General features: G+C 35.3%; 1 protein-coding gene across 17 annotated transcripts in view; it reads right to left on the reverse strand.

Moving 5' to 3' along the window:
• The window catches only part of LOC124637345 (matrix metalloproteinase-14), a 30,030-nt gene extending 17,942 nt beyond the window's left edge, over positions 1-12,088 (reverse strand). For all 17 annotated transcript variants that reach the window (XR_006985235.1, XR_006985227.1, XR_006985232.1 and 14 more), the window contains exons 1-2: positions 11,768-12,088; positions 5,419-5,726 (exon numbers count right to left, since the gene is read on the reverse strand). Coding sequence is in view for 6 of the 17 variants with exons in the window: in XM_047173763.1 (XP_047029719.1) it covers positions 5,419-5,580 (162 nt within the window). In the remaining 11 variants the exon portion in view is untranslated. The remainder of the gene's footprint in view (positions 1-5,418; positions 5,727-11,767) is intronic.
• Positions 12,089-21,160: the final 9,072 nt, after the last annotated feature.

Here is a 21,160-nt window from a genome sequence, read left to right on the forward strand (position 1 = left end):
AGAAAATGTTTTTTGCGTTAAGGTAAGCCGCCCTTTGTCCGTGTATCCTCACGTTTGTCACGTGGCCCACGGCACATTGTCTTACTTTTCAAATATAATAGACTTTGATCTGATGATTGCTTGCCAATCATCCGCAACCCTACACGTGTAGCATCTCTTTTAACTGTATCGGGTCACCCATTCGAATGCACGGTATTTTTTATATAATGAATGTGCAATGAACGAATAATTCCATAGGTACTAACTAGTCCGTTCCAATTAGTTCTTAGAATAGATTGATTATGACTGACTAGTTAAATGGTCTATCTTACTCGTATGATGGCTTGTTATACCTATGGAATTATTGTGGTATGCGATACAAAATATGCGATAAAAATACTAACGACCAAACAAACATTTTTCGCTAATTGACGCGTTTTATATAATTCGACATATTTTTTTTCTGCTTGCCACTTTTTATATTTTTTATATAGGAAAATTACAACTTCACGCTTGTAAATAATAGAACCTACACATTACACGGTATCACAGCAGTGCAATCAAATAAATGTTAGCAATCAGATGTTAGTGACGACGCCGTGGTGAACAATAAGCAGTAGCGATCAGAGGACGGCGGCCGTGGCGCGCGTGTTGAAGGTCGCCGCGCGCTTCCTGCGTGCGTGACGCGCATGCGCGCCGACCCAACACCACCAGCCACTCACCACTCATCACTCACTCATCTCCACGAATGCGACACATGCAGCAGGAAGCTCACAACAATACCGTTACAGGCAACAAGTCCGCCAGATTACCGTAACACACAAGTGACCCGGTCGCTTTTTGTCTCCGCTGGACACAACCCATTGTCCAAGCTCTACACAACAGCCTAATTTATGTCAACGGCACGCTTTACTGAGTTGAGCAAACATCTCACAAACGCTTCATTTTATCTCCCGAGATAATAATTCATCATTCCATGTTCCGCACGAAATCTTAAAAATAGGCTAGTTAAGTAATATCTTTTCAGAGATCTGGAGACATCTCACTGTTCGTCATCGCATTTTTTGCCAACATATTCTGCGAAATCCTAAAAAAATATTTAATTCTCAGGATCATGAATCGTGACCAGGGTTAAAAGACTTTGGGTCGGTGGCATTGTACGTTAAAAATATTTTGTTTTTCATCACGTTGATCTCGTAAGGCTGCCGGTCGCCGCAAGCTCTGGTAGGATTGAGATACAAGATAGCATTCTCAAAACGCATAACAAGTAGGCGGATGACACCTTGTTGACAGTTAGATATGCACGCACCATAAAAACTAGCACAAAATACTTTAAATAGACTACTGCGGAGACGCCATAAAACTGAATGAGGCTTTGTAATCCTTTTAATAAATATTGAAACATCAATAAAAGTAAAATGAACACGTCGAAGATTATGTTTCACCGGTTCATTGTTCTAAACATTCAAAGGAAATTTTCCGAGAGATGGTCCCTCGTAGTGCCTATGGGACACGCGTCGAATTTTTATATCGCATTAATCGAGGCAGGTAGGAATGTTAAAAACAAAGAACATCACAGGTTCTTGGCACTTTCTGGCTCGGCTATTGTTCTCCAGCGCGGAGCCTTAGACGGGAGAATGACCCTCTCTATATGGATACGTTTATCATAACAGTACCTGTTTCAAATGACAGGAAATGCCTGGCCCATGACAATGTGCCGACCTTTAAATCTTGGTTCATCACGTGAGTGAAGTACAACGACCTATAAATTGTGGCCGAAATACCCTGCATAGATACTGCCTCTTCACTGAAATACCTTATCGTGACTTTATCCGATGTTCAACGCACGACATTTGTCCGCCGGAATCCGTATCCTAGTTACGACTTCAGAATTTCAATATTTTGCTTGGCGATGCAGCCAGAACATTTGCTTGTTTCATGTCGTTTTAAAATAAGCGTTTTGTCTGATATTCCATACATGGAATAAGATACGGAACTATTATGACGAATGACATTTTTATTGGCGTTATTAAAAATGTAAACAACACTGGCGTGACAACAACTTGATAATGCTGTATAATATTCTATGGTTTTTCCCTGACAGAAAGTGTCGTATACTGTCAATTAATTAAGAGTGGACTTGGCTATCGGATAATCACATGAATTGAACAGGTATTCATGGAAACAGATTATGAAAACCGCAGATTGATCCTGACTAAGCAGTTACAGCCTCGAAGACTTTGTACTCATGAATTAAACAATATGTACTTAGAACTTGTTTTACGACTTTAGTTGCACAAAGTACAGTAAAATGTTACGCCACTATGGTGTAGCTCACCATAGTGAATCCCGTATCAACAAAACTCCATGCTGTATTCTTCACAAGCCAGGTTTCGCAATTCATGTTATCATTATTTTGTTCATTGATAAATAGGTACTCATACATAAGTATCATGTATACGTTAGTTACTGAAACGCAGTTTTTCCTGTAAAAAATCCTGTAGAAGTAGAGTAATATTTTTTTTACATATTCAAAACATTTATATTAAAAATATAAAATGTAATGAAAAAAAAAACTAACACTTTGTGAAAAAATACCCGCAAAGGCTGAAACACTGAAAGCGACCGCATATTGTAGCGTATTTAAATATGAATAATAATTAGCAATTGCCTTAAGTTCGCCATACTAGCGATTTCAACCGGGTCAGTGGGACACATAACCTTGACATAACCACGGGTTTTTACACGGTATTTAGGACCTAATGAAATGTTTGATTGATTAGATTGAAACGTTCGTAATGCGTTTAACCCCGAAGAAATATGGCTGTCTGTTATCAGTGTTATCTTTGCTTTATTTAATCAGATTAATATATTTTGCAAACAGTATTTGATAAAAAGTTTTCTTTTATTATAAAGTCATAAAAACTTACGTGTCTATATTTTCACCGAGGTATGTATGTATAATTCTGTGGCTTTTTATGAGAATCCATACATAAATGCGACGGTTTTCCAAATACAAAGTCTACCTTTTTGTACCTATGGGTTATTACGTAAAATGCAGCTATTTTCCTTTTCATGAGTGAAACGTTTATGAAGCTGACTCATAGATAATAATATAAAAGGTAAGCTCTATATTAGGGAATTAAAAACCCGTTTTTACCGACGACTGTTAGGCAACAGTGTGTTTAGTGTGTATTTGTGGCAGTACACAAAATTATTATTTTGAGTAATTCATTTAATACTAGCTGACTCCCGCAGTTTAACCGCGTTCCATGAAAATAACTTCCCGCATCCGAATAAAATATAGGTAGTCTAAATCACGAGGGATAGTGTAGCTTCCCAACAAAGGCAGAATTTTTGAATCTCTTTATAGCTTTGTTTAGGGAAAATCAAACAGAACATTTTCCTCTTAATAATATTTATACTAGTATAGGATGATATTGAATTCAAGATAGCTTGTTAGAAATTATTTGTAATATATAATATATGACTGTAATAGGAATGGCTATTTACGCAGCATTAGGTTGTGACTACATTGCGAAGAGCGGAGCGGGTTGTAAACAAAATCTGGTTGGCGTTTCAATAAATCCTGTGCAATAAGCTAAAATAATCTACTCTACTAATTATTTGGTTTCTGATTGATTTATTGCACATACATCATTTATTACAGATACCTCCAGTAAATAATTAAAAATCGCTTTATCACGAAAGGTATTTCCTAATCGCTTGCCTCAGCATACGCTTCGCTTATACACAAATACAGGCTGAATTTAGTAGCGGCTGGTACCTACTTATTGCGTTGTCGTGCGGTCGCTGTGCTCTATGACCTAGAACTTGACGGCGAGCGAGCTCAACAACTCGTCGTATGACTCAGGCGATTCCGAGAAACGATGAGATTTCTTTATATACACGTATCCTCTACAATCCCGTAGAAGTCATAATTCTTGTTGCACCAACTGTGACTCAGCCGACAAGAGTGTACACTGTCCCTTTTGAGAACCTTTTTTAAGGTTCAAGTGATGGCATGAAGCTGTGAGTGGTATCATCATCGAGCAGCATAGCTTTGGTACTATCCTGTAGAAGTCATAATTCTTGTTGCACTGTTACTCAGACGTAAGACACTGTCCCTTTTGAGAACGTTTTTTTAGGTACATAGTAATGCCATGAAGCTGTGATTGGTATCGTCGTAGCTTTATAATATCAAATTTTAATATTTAAATGATTTTCTAATAGTTTTTTTTTTAAGTAAGCTTTGTTTTTATAAATAAGCAGGAAGGTATGAGAAGTTATAAAGTGTTATACGTGTTTAAACCTTGTGAAAAACTTGTTTACATAATTTATCTAACGGTGTACAAGTTCCAAGGACTTTTATCTCTAGTTTTAAAACTTATTTCTTGTTCTATAAAGTGTGTTATTAATTACTAGTGAATTTATGTCCTTTATATACTGTTCTTATTATTTATTTTTAAAGTAATGTTAAGTCATGTACAGCTTAACATCCTATCCACTGTGTAATTATTTTTTCTCATCAGCTGTTCTCATTTAAGACAGTACACATACACAATACAATGTAAGCACGACTTTATCAATCATAAAAAACCTTATCATAAAAACGTCACAACGACACAGACATCTTGATAACTTCTTATTTAAAACAGCGCAACAGGACAAACAAAGTCAATAAACATCTCTTGTTCATAAATCCGAGATAATACACTTCAAAATAATCAAGTAATATCTCCTAACCCGTATCTCACCGGTACCGGATTCGGAAGAAGGATGTAAATTCCACGATTAGTTTAGTCATTGATTCATACACAACTTAGCGTATCTTAAAATACTATGTATATGACGTCATGCCCATTGAAAAGTATAATGACCAATATCTTGCTACACCAATACACACACATATCATATACTTATGTGTCGCGAATGAGTCACGGCCCGTGTTAAACAAACGATATAAGAAGACAAACAAAATGTTCTGTGTCGAAGCGAAAGGTGAACCACTTATCTCGGCTGGACTACCTCGTTTTATGAATGAACAGTTTACTATAACGCCTACGAGTGTGTTACTCTACCTAGTATGGGGCTCAGATACATTTTAATTCAGTAGCGCCGTGAACTGTGTTCCGAGAAAAGTTGACTCAGCGACCGCGGTGCGCACCTACGTATCATTTCCGATTCCAATGATAATAATTATCGATTATATACAGGATGTGAAGGAAACCAGTAATAAAATAAATTCCTTACTAATAAATACCTTCTTTGTGAGTAAGGTGCAATCAAGTCAGTACTATCGAGATAATAAATATGCAGCTACAATTACAACGTAAAATCCATTTCAACGCCAATATTTCCTAATTATTGCAGCAAAAGAGGCAAAAACGGTCCAATTGAGGAACGTTTTTGTTTGAATGCAAAAAGAAATCGACTTACCATCGCCTTATCTGCTCCACCGAAGGTCGGCGCGGCGCTGCTCCTCGTGAGGAACACCAGCGCTGTGGTCGCCGTCCACAGTATCCTCAGACTACTCCTCAGGCTCACGCACGCCATGCTTGCTGGGGATATTCTTAATCTACTACTCCTAGATATGCTCATTTGATTTTTCCTTATAATATAGTTTTGTAAAAATTATCTAAAGGACGGAATAATTGTCATTACTCTTATGGCGTTAACTAAATCTAATTGGTTTGTATTGTATAGTAAAGTTGTCGATATCTTCGAGCACCACGATGATATGTTATCTGAAACAAGAAATTTGTAGCAATTATTATCGGGACACATGGCCAATCTCTTATATAAAGTCTTCATAACACGGGTACTTAGTTGCATTCTTAATTTTGTGTAACTGATAATGAATGTCTCACATATTTGGGCAAATAAAAAAACTGTTATCGGAACATTTTCTGTACATTACTTAAAGTCCATTATATTTTTTGTTTTATTTATGGAATGATGTTTAGGTTAGAGGTTTTTGCAGAGATCAGACACGTCATATCCGCGACACTTAATTGCTGTGAGTCAGTGGTCATCATCTGTACACTTATGTAAGATGTTTCTGGATTATCAACGCGTACGACTTACATACATAATAATTATCATTATTGTTTTGTAAATAATTGGAATGAATCAGACTTTACTAGATCAGAACTTGTTATTATTGTTGGAGACAGACATTAAAGTATATTTATCGTTGACACTAATACTCATGTTTTTGTAAAGAACAATGTCAGACGTCCATAGTAACTTAGGATCTGATCCAACAGATAAACTGTGTATACAGTTTTGTTGGACATTTTATATTTTTTATAATGTAAAATGTACCTTCTAAGCAATAAATAAATAAATAATAAATAGGCTCAATAAAAATATTTCATGTACAGTGAAAATTCTTATGGCCTTACTACAAAAACTTTAACCCCTGTTTTACACTTGTCTAAAAAAATTTTGGCTGCAAAATGAACCATATGTCAACGTCATAATTTGACATTTTTTTAGACAAGTCTTAAACTGACGTTTAAAAGTTTTTGTGGTAAGACGGTTACAGTTTTTTGTGTAGTTTAATGTCAGAAGCTTTTCTATGTTTTCCACTTTTGCATTGAACTTCTCAAAACCAAATTATTCAAACGAAAAACTTGAACTCGATAAACAAAATAATTACTTATTAACATGATATTTTTTTTTGGAAAAGTTCTAGATAACAATTAACTATTTTATAAGAAGTTAGAATTTTATATGTAAATTGTTGTAGTAAAGAACTTTGTGTACGTGAGAATTCAGTTTTAAAAGTTGATTGGATGGGCCGAAACCTGACATTGTTCTTTAAAACATCGCAATAACCTTTGTAAGAAATGCAGATTATAAGTTATAATCAATAGTATTTACTTGAACACTATTTAAAGTATTCATAGAAATAAGTCTGTAAGTCATTCGCTACTAAATGACCTACATATTTGCTAGGTGAGTTGCCGAGGGCTTGTCATCAAACGTTTCGTATTATCATCGCACTTATATGATAAAGTGTGAACAAGCAACTCGGTAACACAATGTGGGGAACTGATTAGATATTCAGCTGTATTGCATGTCCGTACCCAAGAGATTTGTGAATCACTACTGGTTTTATTACTTGCGTAACTAAACAGATCTTACTGAGAGCTCATAAATTAACAATATTGCTCCATTGATTAGATATTGTGGATCTTCAAATGTTTAATGATTCATTTGTTTGACCATGTTTTAAATAGTCACAGGATTTTATCTTATCGCTCTCATGTCATAACATAGGTTTGCTGTAGCGTTCCAAGACCAAAATACCTATGATGATTTAATTGAATTAGCAGTACCTATTTATGTTATTTGTAATGAGAAATTTTAAAACACTTAAACAATAGACGTATGATTTTAAGTATGCAGACTTGTTGTTATAAGAATTTTGGGAAGTGTTTAAAGTGCATTTAAGTAGAACTGACCAACCGGTCGGCAAAGTCATTGCTAACCGGTTAATTCCTCACTGCACGGTCAATTTTATAATGATTTACAGACCTTCATAAATTATATTGCTTGCAGCATGTCTACGTATTATACGTATTTATAGTGCTCATGGTAGATCCATTCATAGTTGGATATAAACGTTACTAGTATCATAAATGGGACAATGCGACTTTTCCGGAAAAACGCAACACTTCCTTCTAATAATCATTTGTATACACAATATATGTAAGTTATTTTATTATACAATAATTATGAGAGAAGGCCTGTGCCAGTAGTAGGATAGTAAAAAGCCTGATGATAACAAAACATTTGTATAATAAAAACGTGATATATCCCACGGGTCAATCTGTGCAAATGAAACCGAAAGCACGGATCAAAGGTGTCGCCAGCAATGTTCCGCTCGCCGAAGCGTGTCGGCTCGGAGGTGACGCTGCGCCCGCGCCGGTTTCACCGACATTGGATTCGGATCTCTTACCTAACGTCATTAACTTTAACATTTTTTTTCAATAGCATCCAAACGATTGCAGTCAAATAAAACCTAAATATTTTCAGTTATCTTAGTGTAACTGATTATATTTAATTACTGCTTAATCGATTTGACCCCGACAGTAAAATTGCAATAGATAACCCTAACTGATAAACATAATGACAAGATAAATAATAAAATAATTGATTAATTCTAAGCGGTTCAGCAAGTGCTTGCTAAACTTTGACTTTGCTATGTGTTCAGCGTTCAGTTGACAAAAGTTATGAAAAGTTCCTTAGTGTCCTTCGTGCTAATATTAACTTGTTTTTCTTTCAAAACTGATGAATAAATTTTAAAAATATCGAATACAAATCTTTGAAATTGATTTTGTACACAAGAAATTCATGGAATCAATAACATATTTGTTATTTAAGTAATGTATGCATAGGCACTAAGTAAATTTTTCATTAGTGTGAATTGGTAATTCCAACAAACTCGTTTTAATAAAGAGATGATTCATAATAAAAACATAACTCTAACCAGTTCGGTATTACTAAGAACTGATGGTTTTATGATAATTACTAACATGTTTCGATAAATATCTCATATTATTTAATTTCAAAGGAATTTTAAAAACGTAAAATATATTCTTGATATGTAAAATTGAAATATGTAAGGTGCCACGTCATCAACAAACCGTTCTAGTCTCCTATGCCACTGAGCTTTAACCTTAGCTTTTCGATCGTACAGAAATGAATACTTATACCTTGACAGATCGAAAGTCAAGATTGATCGTAAGTATTATACGCATAACCAGATTTTATTCACGATAGCCTGAATAGTCGTCCTTATAACATGACATCGACTCAGAAGTTAGAACTCAGATTGATCAATTGAACTATTAAACAAAACCTCTGACCAAATTATATCATACATTTTATGTGCTACCTTAAAGGATACGCGGAATTTTGCAAGTAAGCAGCAGAGCCTTTAAAGTTCGCGATTGACATCATCGGTTCATCGTACATGAGTGGACTGGTGATGTCGACTTCTACTGAGATGCATCTCAATGAGTATGTATGCTGCGCCGTGTGGTCCCGGCTGACGTCGCTTCGCATTGACACGGCCGTGGAACGCTTCCTGCTTCCGGATCCTCGCGGGCAATACTAATAACTTATCATTATCGAGATATCATAGTGCAGTGTCGTTTATTTGCAATATTGTAGACATGTTAAGTTGTCCTGCAATATGGATATTACCGGCAACGATTTAGTTAATAGAGATGAGTTTGTTATCTTTTACTTCGATGGTCATGGAGCCTGTTTTATGAATTACATATGACTTATTTTATTGCAGTTGTTGTAGCCAATGTTGATCACTGGATACAATTATTGAAACGTATTGAACTAAACTACACAACATATTGAATTCATATTGAAAGACAGTCTTTCTGATCTAAAACTTTATACGTAGTTCTTCTTCTCTTAATAATTATCGAATTATCTTCCATCACTATTGCCTCTCTAACTATTCCTTGTCATCCATTCGTAGACTTACAAAGCAGTATAACAAATGGTGGAAACTGCCGAGGCGTGAGTCATTCAATGTTTTGGTTGAATACACGCCAGGGTCACCAGTGACTCCACATCACCCTTACGTACGTCAATTATTACGAATAAACAACAATATAGGTACAGAACATTACTAATGTATAGCTTAGCTCATAATTATACGTGAATGTTTAACAAATCTGCGGTTTCCTATGCATTTGCATATTACCTATTCGTATATATTTTTCCAATAGTATGTAAGAATTAAGGAAATGATTCCTCGACGATTCGAATCTGTACATTTGTATTCATCGCCTTCCTTTATTGTATAATGATTGAGTATTAATCACTGTACATATCGGTGGGCAGTGACTTGTGATAAAGACTATTGATGCACACACTTGCAATAAAGCTCTGAATCATGACTCGGAGCTTCACTTCAACAAAGAACCCTTTTACAAAAACTTGATCATTAATTAGCTTTTGTGGAAATTGATTCAGTTATACGTAACTTCTCTATTAATCAAAACAATAACATTATTTATGGATAGACACAACACCTAAGTATATACACATAAAATACATAAAATAGTTTAGAGATCATAGAGTATATGAGGTATAGAGTCCTCGGAGGACTCTTCCCAAAAAAAAAGAACAATTGACTACCACCGAGCTCAATGCGGATTTTTAGTAACTCGTTTATACTCGTTTCATATTTTTCAATAATACAAACTGGGATTATCATGATCTTTGATTTTAAAAACTATGACGCACCACGAAAGAAAGCTGCGAACTCGATACAAAAAACTTAAGTAATGCGATCGAGCGGAGAAAGGTTCTTTCTGTACATAATTTGACATTGAATGTAAGTAGCGACCACATCACATGTATAATTAATGCGGCCGTGCTTTTACTTCAACGTTTCGTGTCAAGTTCGGCGGCCTGTGACTCACTGCGGTCACAGTACAAACTAAACGGACTTGTTTGTTTACTATATAACTTAGAGCACCCTTGTTATCTACTATATTGGGAGGCTCTAATCGATCTAATTGAGGTCCTTGTTTAAACGGGTTTTCATGCAAAATTATATTTTAAATCGATGAAGCTATTGAATGTCAATTAACTAAAAAGTATCCGCGAAAGCTTTAAAAGACGTTTGATCGTTACTTTAAATGGTCTAACGGGTTGTACGAAAATCATGGAGCATTAAGGATACTTCTTCTATTTCACTACATGTCATTATTAAATACCATAATATATTATTATATACTACATGTCATTATAATATTGGTAGATATACTAAACATTACCTAATCAAATCACCTTGCGGAGATTAAGCCTAAGCAAACTACTTTACCAGAGTCATTTAATTGGAAACATTTCTTTACTAAAAACTGAAAGTTTTCAGCGTAGGTTCACAATGTTATCAATACTTCAAATATATAAATGCATTCTTTATAAACAGTATCTACTGTAAACTAAAGGAATGTTTGAAGAATGAGTTCATACAGATCTTAGTGTTATCAGGTAGATAATGTTTACGTCCTTATCCACGAAAATTATCTGATAAGGCACCGGCACGCACGCTTCGTTTCTTTCTTTCGAACACAAGTGCCAATCCTTTAATGTTTTGTGTGCATTGTATATGTTGCAACAACAAATATTTCAAAAAGAAAGTAAGTTTTCATAGATAAAAAGCATGCTGACAGATGCCACTTGAGAACTCTACAGTATCTTATCAAAAGACGACTTTGTGATAAGTTATTTTATTGCAGACACCATTATATTTCGAAAATGGGAGTCATATTTAAAGAAATGAGTTGAGCCTAACTTTGAGTTATTTTAGTAAAGTGTTATCAGTTTGCATGTGCGAAGATACGTAGGTCAGCGTGGTAGTAAGACATAGTAGACCTATGACCCAGTATTGGGATAGACAGATAGTTTACTACGTCGGGCCTACTGTACCGTGGCAAGTTACGACAATGTCAGCTGTATGACCGTGACACCAAACCGGCAATACACCAGATTACAGATTTCAAATATTGCACAGATTTCATAGACATAGTGAATTAACTTTGCAAATAGGTGAAGGGTCCATGATCAACAGTTAAGCCTTTATAACATCTAAGTCAAACAAATCATCATAATTATAATGACGAGCAATAGAATTAACATTAGAGATAATTACGGCGTGCGGTAATCAATGTATCAAGCGATCTGTCCTTTGTTTCTAATCACACGTGCAGTACAAACAAACACGGAAATTTAATGAACTAACCTGTTGGACTGGTCCAGTGCGAAGTTCACGCAATCCTCACTACTTGAAACGTTGATGTACTCGTTTCACTAGTGCGATCCCGTCTCGAACCTCTATTACTACCGAAATTTGTAAAATATCGATAAAAAATAGAGTCTATTCATGTATAAACAACAATCACAAAGCACTCTTAAGTCACCGAATGTCCCGCTTTGTTCACTTTTTTCTTTGCAATTGCACGAAATTTCAAAGAAAATGTGTTCGTCAGTGTGGCGGGAACGGCTGCGATCGTTGCGCCACCGCGTGACACGACCTACCGCAGTCCGCGAGTTTGGCTGAGTGCGCGCCGCGGCGCCGCGCAGCGCTTATATCGCGGCCGCCTCACCCGCCCGCCGCGAAGCCTCCGCCCGCCCCTGCACGCGCTGCAACTTTACAGGAAAACTTTATGCGCTTTCGTTGAATACATTTACTTGTTTTTTATTACACTTACTTCCAGTTTCCTCAAATTTTACATGATATGCATGCATTATTAAGATGCATCACAGGAATTTACAAAGTTCGATAACTTCTACATACTCGTAGTTGGTATTACTCAGAATAAATGCATCATTCCAACGTAAGTCTAAAACAGTAATTTTCGAAACGTTTCATGCATAAAAATTACTATTATATAACTATTTTTATCACTTACGATAAAAAAAATTAAGGAAGAATCGCACATTCAATTGTGAGTACTAAATAATTTTCCATTCAAAATAAAGTACACAAAAATAAAAATTAACATCTTAATTTTCCTGAAGAAAACTGTAATAAAAAAAATCGAATTATAATTGAATTATCACCTAATTGAAAACAATGGGAAGAGAAAATGTTAGACCGTAGATATAATTACATGTCGTTACATGCGACGTTGGATAAAAGGAAAAACACTACTAAGGACTTAGCCGAGTTCAATTACATAAGCAACAATCGTGATACAATTTTGCCATGACTCTCGATAATCATTCACTGGAAATAACATATTTTCCGTCAGCAAATATTTTGATTGTTCCACTAAAATTTTCAAAAAATCATTGTCACCTTAGGGCTAGTTCATATATCCAGAATTCAGGCAACTATATGAATTTATTAATTCTCAAAAAATACGCAACAATTGTACATTACTTCCTCGTAGAGCATTACTTCTATGGGGAAATCCCATTCACATTCATACTCGATCAATTTAAGGTCGCTGAAGATTTTCCGTGAAAAATGATTTCCCATTAATATGTCAAACGAACGATGAAATATACTTGCCACCGCAATTATTATTATATTAAGTTCAGTAATTACATACATTATAGATGAATACATAAGTGGAACAGCTGTTTCTCGGTAGCAAACATTTGATGGTTTCTTGTGATACTATTGAAGTGTTGAAATCCCGAGGTTCAACACGTGGTCTAGTTTAATAGTACAGTGCTGTATATGAGTAATTGCTTCTAGTGACTACCGATATCTGAATATAATATGACAATATTATATTATTTTGATTTGAAACTTAACCATAAATGGCAAGTATAAGTTGAGCATTTCAGAATTTTCATAAGGCGAATTTTGAAAAACCCTAAGTTTATTCTATATAAGTCACGTTCAATAAAGTCACATTGGTGAAAACTTCAAAAAGGTATAACCTACCTGGTCTCGAAATAATATGTTTACCTAAAAGACTTACATCGTGTTAGGTTGTAGCCCAACTTTACAATAACCAAACAGTTATGGAACCCGACGTGCGTAGTTAAAATATAGGTATGTATGTGAACACACATGTTACACAGATAGATACCTATAGTTAACAAATGCATGACGAGGGTGTTGCAACGTGTCGCTGCACTTATAAAAATACTCGCTGATAAGAGAAAATTAAATCAACAGTCGCAATAACATAAATACATTGCACCATATGTGGATGAATATTCAACAACAATACTACTCGTGCAGTGATCGAGTGATCGCGACTGTACCACGGTGTACTACCCTTTATCGCATGATCTCCTTCCTACGGAACCTTGGTGGTTTTACTCCAACGACTTATCCTACCTTGAACATATCTTCTACAAGTATTTTTTTAATTTTAAAGCTAGAATTATTCAAAGAAAACCCTATCTAGATTTTCTTTCTAACCACTAACCACAATTTTTCGTTATGGCTCATACTACACAGGTAAAAGTACTGGTCAAACCTGATTCATTGATATAAAACAATCAAATGCCTATATAAATTTATTGTGCAACCATATTCTAAGTAATATTGGCCATTGTGCCCCTTTCCCGGTAATCAGTCAGCTATCGATACTTCAGGCAATAAGGTATCGGTGGAGTTACCTCATGGGCATGACAATAGCGACCTTGGGAAGACCTGATGACAAAGCCATTGTATGCGGTGACTAAAGCTCGAGGGTGGTGAGTTGGTGGTAGCTTCCCTCAGCCGGTCGAGTCGAGGTGAAGGTCACGGTTACCGTATTGTGGCAGCGTGGAGTCATGACTATGTGCACGCCGCCTTTGATGCCGTGCCAACTTTCTTTGTTATAATGTGGCAGTATTGTTTATTGTGTCACCTAGCTCTGCGAAGGTTCAGATAATTTACATTATACTCGTAGTGTTTTGCTCACGGACGGTTCTGCAGTTCTTATCTAGGAGCCTTTGTAGGGAAATAAGGAAGCGACATGTGGTATGAAATGTCATTCAGTTTTATAAGCGTCACGATATATCATGTTATTTTTCTGCTATTGCATTATTTTATTTAAGTTATAAAACCTTATGTTTCTCCCTTAAAAAATACATGTTTACTTTAAGCTGAATAAGGAAGAATTCCTAAACATTAACAGAATTTACAATTCTTAAATTGTGTCAACATCTCGCCAGAGATCTTCATTCCCCGTCCTTGATATACAAACGACTGAGAGATCGTAAATTTTCTTTGAAATTCTAAAAAAATATTCTAATATGCGTGCGTAATGTACTGCAGAAGTTCGTGACATTCAAGGAAACATTCTAATTCCTATGAAAAACTGAAATTCCTCAAGGCAAACACAATAAAGCTGTCATGAGTTTGTTCTAGGAACTTTTGCCGAATAAACGGGGCTCCGATCGAGCCTGATTACCATGGAGGTCGGTGATTCAATACCACTGAGCTCACTCACACACTCACCCGGTTTTACGACCCTATGTTTGAGGTTTTCCTAATAACAGTATTGATTCCTTACCTGAACGCATAGACCTTTCCCATTGTATGTCATACCTTAACGAGAACGCTTTTATTATTTTACGGGTTTGATTATGCAAATTCTACAAAATCGAAACAGGTTACTTATGATATATAACGATAAAATTAATAAAGAAAGTTTTGTTGTACAATGCAGCACTGTTTACTAACATACACTCACTACACATATATGATATATACAACAGGTTGTGCCGACTTTGTTTTTCTTATATCATAACACTTACGACAAACTTAAAATCCAACAGTCTTTTTTTAATTTCCTTGTATTTGTCACGAGGGTTTTCACACAAAAACTTTTTGCGAAATACATTGCAGACAAAATTAATGCAATACATATTCGTACATACTCGTTGTAGTGCCTATTCCTAATTTTAGTAGATAACAGTTCGTGGTTAATAATAATTTGGGTCTAAAATTAATACAGGTACCTACGATATATTTTCAGAACGGTAAAGTTTTCCTATACCCATTGATATACAAAAACCCTACCTAATTTAAATCCCGAGATTTAGAAAGTCTGAACGGGTAGACAGGAAAATTTTACAATAAACCTGTAAGCTTACTTAGATAAGAATGCTAATTATTGTCTCCTTCATCGCGAGTGACATAATAAACAACTTAAGAATAGGGTAAACTTCAGTTCCCAGATATCCATTAAAGAAATATTCATTGTGAGCATAAACATACACTAATTTGGAAAATTCCCTACATAGTTTGGAAAATTATTTCCAGTCCATCGCTTACTACTGCGGTAAATACCTGAGGTATTTCTTTCATTCCAGACGGGCCCACCAGCTCAACAGGGACCACCAGGACCAAGGCCTACCGGGGCTGCGGAATTGTCCGAAAGAGTTACCGCGGCCCAGGTACATAAAAGGCCTAAGGAGGAGCATAATGGGTTTCAGTCAGTAAGAGTCTGACATTCCCTTTTTTTCCTTTTTTTCATATGCCTTGTATATTGCCGCAAACCTTGGCGACGCACTCTACAACAGACGTAAGACCACAAAAACCTGCGTCACACAGTAATTGTTTTGTATCATAATTGTGATTTCAATAAAAGGCGATAATTACTCAGTTCCTGTGTTTCTCAATCGCATGTCCCATCGAAGATAACACTCTAGCGGGCCCTCTCACTGATTGAATTGAATGGTTCATTCTGACAGTGATTGATTTGTACTTCATAGTAGATGGGTAGATATAGACACCTACTTCTATTAGGTTTTATTATTTCTAATTATTAATCTACAAACTAACGGAAAGCCCTTAAATTTTCACGTTACGTTGTTACAAAGTCGTCCTACCTTTATTTAATTTCTCGCATTCATATTGCCTCTCTATTTTCCAAAGATTCAATTGATTCTCCACTCTTAATTTCGTCGTTCTCTCGTTTCGTTAGCCGTAGGATTACAAGTATAGAAGAAATGTATTAATTCCGAAGAACTATCCGCAATCAGACTACATTTAGCATTCCAACGTCATAAATCTCCTTAGTAGCAATGTGGTGAAAAATATGCACATACGTTACTCTATATAATGCGTAAGGTAAATAGATGCAGTCTTTGCGAAGTTCTCATTCGTCTTCTTAACGACTGCTTCTCAGACTGTGGTTAACAGCGTGGGACACATTCCGAACGTGTGTAGTTTCGTAGACGGATAGTCAACTTACCTGCTATGCCATGTTCATTATGTTCAACCAGATTATTCAATATCGACCAATACTTTTCACGTAAAAAATATGAACTCATGTTTGTTTTTTGGGTATGTAGGTACATTATAAAAGTAAAGAATTTTGTGATAATTATTTACCACAACTTCCTTTTCTTTTCTGTATAGACAAATATTTAAGAGGGTGGTGAACGAACACTGAGTAATTAGCATTTCTCTAATTATCAGGCATTTGTAATAAAGAACGTATTTAAAATAAAATCTGGAAGCATCATACTTTAAACCAAATCTACGAAAAGGATCAACGTCTATGTAAAAATAGACAAGTACATATAACGAATTTACTCTCGATGTTTTTACCACAGGTTACCTATGACGTTGAGGGCAATACCCAACAAATAAATTAATAAAATTATCATCAGAATCTGTAGCTGTTTAATTTTTTTGTCCCAGTGACCTTTGAAACAAGTTAAATATTAACTGTATCGAGTTCTATTAATGTAAAGATTTGTTTGGCAAGAGATCGGTAGACGCTATTGCCAAGTTAGTCCAGCGTACGGAACTGATGCGTTTCACGGCACTCGTGACAATTGCCAACCACCTTCCACTGCCAACTCGACGAACTTGGAATTAAATCGATTTAAAATTTAACGGTTCCTTTTATAAGTAATTTTACTTATAGAAGACTGGACTGATGGTGAGTTCATATTTACGATACCACCAGCATCAATTCTCATCGAACAGTTTTTCGTTATGAAAACTTCTGTGAATACTTCAGAGGTATATTTTTTACGCACACGTCATTCACGAGTGCAAAAAAATAAAAAATGCAATAGTTTTTAAATTCCGATCGATCGCAAAAGCCAACGGTCGAGTAAAAACATAAATGCATTCACCGAATTCTTGCACGAATTTAAGGTTTTTCAACTCAAAGCTCTCGCTTCGCTACCTCAACTTAAATTCACACAAATTATACTATCCTAAATCGTGAGCTGCCACGCCCTTCAAATAACAATTAACAATCTAAACATTTTTAAACTTTAGCTAAAATAACACATATTAGAACATTCCATTGTTTCTAACCAACTTCTCAGAAAGTAGGTGATTCTTAATTCGTATTTTTTTTAGAATTTCAGTGTTTTTGGAATCCATTTTTATTTCATTATAAGTATGGAACTCATTTCAGTATTTTGTGCACAGTGATCATAAAACGAACGATAGTAGTAAAAGCCTGACGCTACGATTTTGTATCGGCGTGTGCTTTGCATGCTTACGACTATACGATGTTTTATAACTTGAAAATTATATTAAATGGTTTTCTCATAGATTGTAAATCCAGCAGTCAAGTAAAATAAGTCGTATAAGTTAAATGTTAAGTCATAAAATAGACAAAATACCAGCTCAGAAAGTAGATATACATGTGTATGTTATGTATATGTATTTTTTTATAATCTACAAAAAAGTTAAAATCCGTCGTAAACTTGAAAGCATTGTCTAACAAATTTAAATGATTTTAAGAAAAAAAGCTACCATTTTTGAAAGCCGAGGCTTATTATTCAATTTCAGAATATTTAACTGTAGTTTTGGTTACATTTAGTATTTTAGAAATAAATGTTACTACATAGATTTTACCTTTAAATTGTACAATATCTCTGTACGCTTTACGTACTGGGCATAGTGATTCTTAATATTATGTATTAACACCTTTGTAACCTATGACCATAGAAAAAAAAGAGCTTTGACTTTGACAAATCAATTAACATTGTTTTCTCCTAATTGGTAGCATACACGTGACATGAATGTATGATGTATCGTTTTTCTGTCAGAGAATGAGAGTAAGTAATAAGTAACTTGCGCCGTCGCGTGCGCACTATAGCGCACATTAATCAAAGGTTCCATTAAGATTATTAAGTTAACGCAAGCTGTTAGCGCGATGAGATCTGCAACAATGTAAGCAACCACGTGTACCAGGACAGATTTATTCTTGTCGTGGTTAATCCTGACTGACCTGAACATCACTGACCTCGAAACCTGCATACAATAATGTCTGTATGGTTGTTTTCAGTACTAAACAAAGAAAGCTGAAAATATTACGCTTAAAACTGTAACTGTACATTTTGTAACAGTTTTGTTACATAAAGGCTTGAACAGTTGTTCTTCGGAGCGGCCGTGATTCACACTGAGCCGTTAGAGAATGTTACAGGAACATCTATGAGCATAGTTTAAGAAGGAAATTGGGGCACTTATATCCAAACGTTCTTTTGAGCAGTAGTGAATAAGAAGAGACTGTTTTGAATTTACTACAGGATAGGATAAGGACATTTTTCCTTTGAAATGCTCTCTAGTATCCTAAAGGACAACATCCCTAAACCTCTACAAATTATACCATAGAACATCCTAATAACACAGTCCAAACTCCATTTTCTAATCGCGTGCATAAATAAACACGAGAGCAAACTTAAAAAATGTATGACTCATCGAACCGCAGCCCGGAACAGATGTCAACACAGTTGTCAAAGAGGTAAAAAATAGTAACTTAATATAAATATTATATTCTAAACCGGGTTTATGTAAAACCCCTTGTCATCATGTTTCTGGAATGGATTTGATACTCGCTTCTGTAAACTGTCGTTCTATTTGGGCCATCCGACGGTGAGTCACGGCCGACATTTCTAAGTGACTGTTCTTAGAGTTAGCGTGGACTCCAAATTGAATAGATTGTTCTCACCACAACACGCGTTGATTGATGCATCATCGTTTTGACTGGCGCCTGGTTTAATATAAAGATTATTGAAAATAGACACACCTTCCTGCCCAAAATGTAGTAAGAATAAAGTGAGTCATCTTGAGAAAGATGTCGAAAACCACTGTATCTTTATATAATCACATAATAAACGGATTCATTCTTAATAAATATTTAGCGACAACACAGATGCTACTAGTTTTGGCATTCTCTAATCGTCTGTATGGCTACAAAAAATAAATATTATAGTGAAAGCAATAATGAAAGTACCTAAGAGGTAACAATATTAAGAAAAATCATAAAACTAAATCAACTCTATTGCCTATAAAATTTTAATAGGTACAAACTAGTTAGGTAGACGAACAAGTCATTCTTCTGGTAAATCCACATTCCGGTTTTGCCAACGTAACTAAGCTCTGTGACATAATTGTACGTTTCGATCTAATGATGAATTGGCTATTTTTAATTTAGAACATTTTAATTAATGGGAAAGTACAGTAATTAGTTCCCTGTACGTATGAGTAGCCCCAACATTAGTTGGGTGACAGTCAAGCGTCAAAAGCAGGTTTTTTTTGTATTTCCAGTTACTTCATCCTGCGTGTATCATATTATATTAAAAAAAGAGTAGGTCATAGCATTTTATAACAAGCTTTTCATTCCTGGAATGATAACCTCATCAAACAAATTGAAACTGACGCATTTGATAGTAATCTCTACTGCAAGTTAAACAAGACATGATTCATGGTGGATCGTTTTTGGATTAAGTCAGGCCCTACAGGTTTATAGAAGTCCTTGTAGATATCGTTAATGGCATGAAAGGGTGGCATAATTTCTAATATTTTTATAATACAAAAATTCAAATTATCCTTACTTATCTTGTTATGCTTTCATACTATATTTATAATACAATTAGCAAAACTCGATTAAGACCATGAAATCGGTTAAAAATTACAACTTCGAAAAGATTTTTGACGGTCGATTTTACTCAAAAACTTGTTTAAACTACACTTAAACGGCATCTTCCTTTTTAAAATTGTCCCATTTACCAACTTTACTCACCAGTGTGAATTTCCTATTTACTAAGGATACATACACAATAAGTAGTTTATGGGAGTTGTGGTTTCAATTAACGAGAACTGAAATGACGGTCAAGCTGTCCTATAAAATCAAATCCTAAGTTTTAATAGAGATCAATTAATGAACTAAATGGTAGCTCGTGCGTCAATACGAGCTTGTGAGTACACCTAAAAGTTATTATATTACAAGTGATTCAGTCCTCATGAATCATTATTGACCCAATTAGTGAACATTTTGGTTTTTTATTCTACGGGTCTACGTGTAAACCGCGGAAGGTACAGGATAAATGCATATGTCCTCATAGTCATTCAAAAGTAATAATTGATTTCCCCAATTAACACACTAATTCCAAAGATACATTTGCCCTTCGTTGAGGACAAAAGTGACAAATAGAGGTACTAAGTACACCACCACACCACCTAATAATGAAGTGAAAAATATCGATTCCTTTAGTGGTTTTATTGAAGCTGACGCATAATTTCATGTCCATAAGCTGAATATTTATTATGAGATGCACATGTCGCAGGTATAACAAAGCTTTGAAACCTTCACATGTTGCCAAGGGCACGCTCAGTACTTAATCTTACCTCTTGTACATTATTATAATTAATGACACTTCCTCTGCTTATATTTACAGCCTGCAGCTCTGTACCGGTGTTTAGCCA

The sequence above is a fragment of the Helicoverpa zea genome, chromosome 2 (assembly GCF_022581195.2).
Source record: "Helicoverpa zea isolate HzStark_Cry1AcR chromosome 2, ilHelZeax1.1, whole genome shotgun sequence".
NCBI classification, from domain to species: Eukaryota; Metazoa; Arthropoda; class Insecta; order Lepidoptera; family Noctuidae; genus Helicoverpa; species Helicoverpa zea.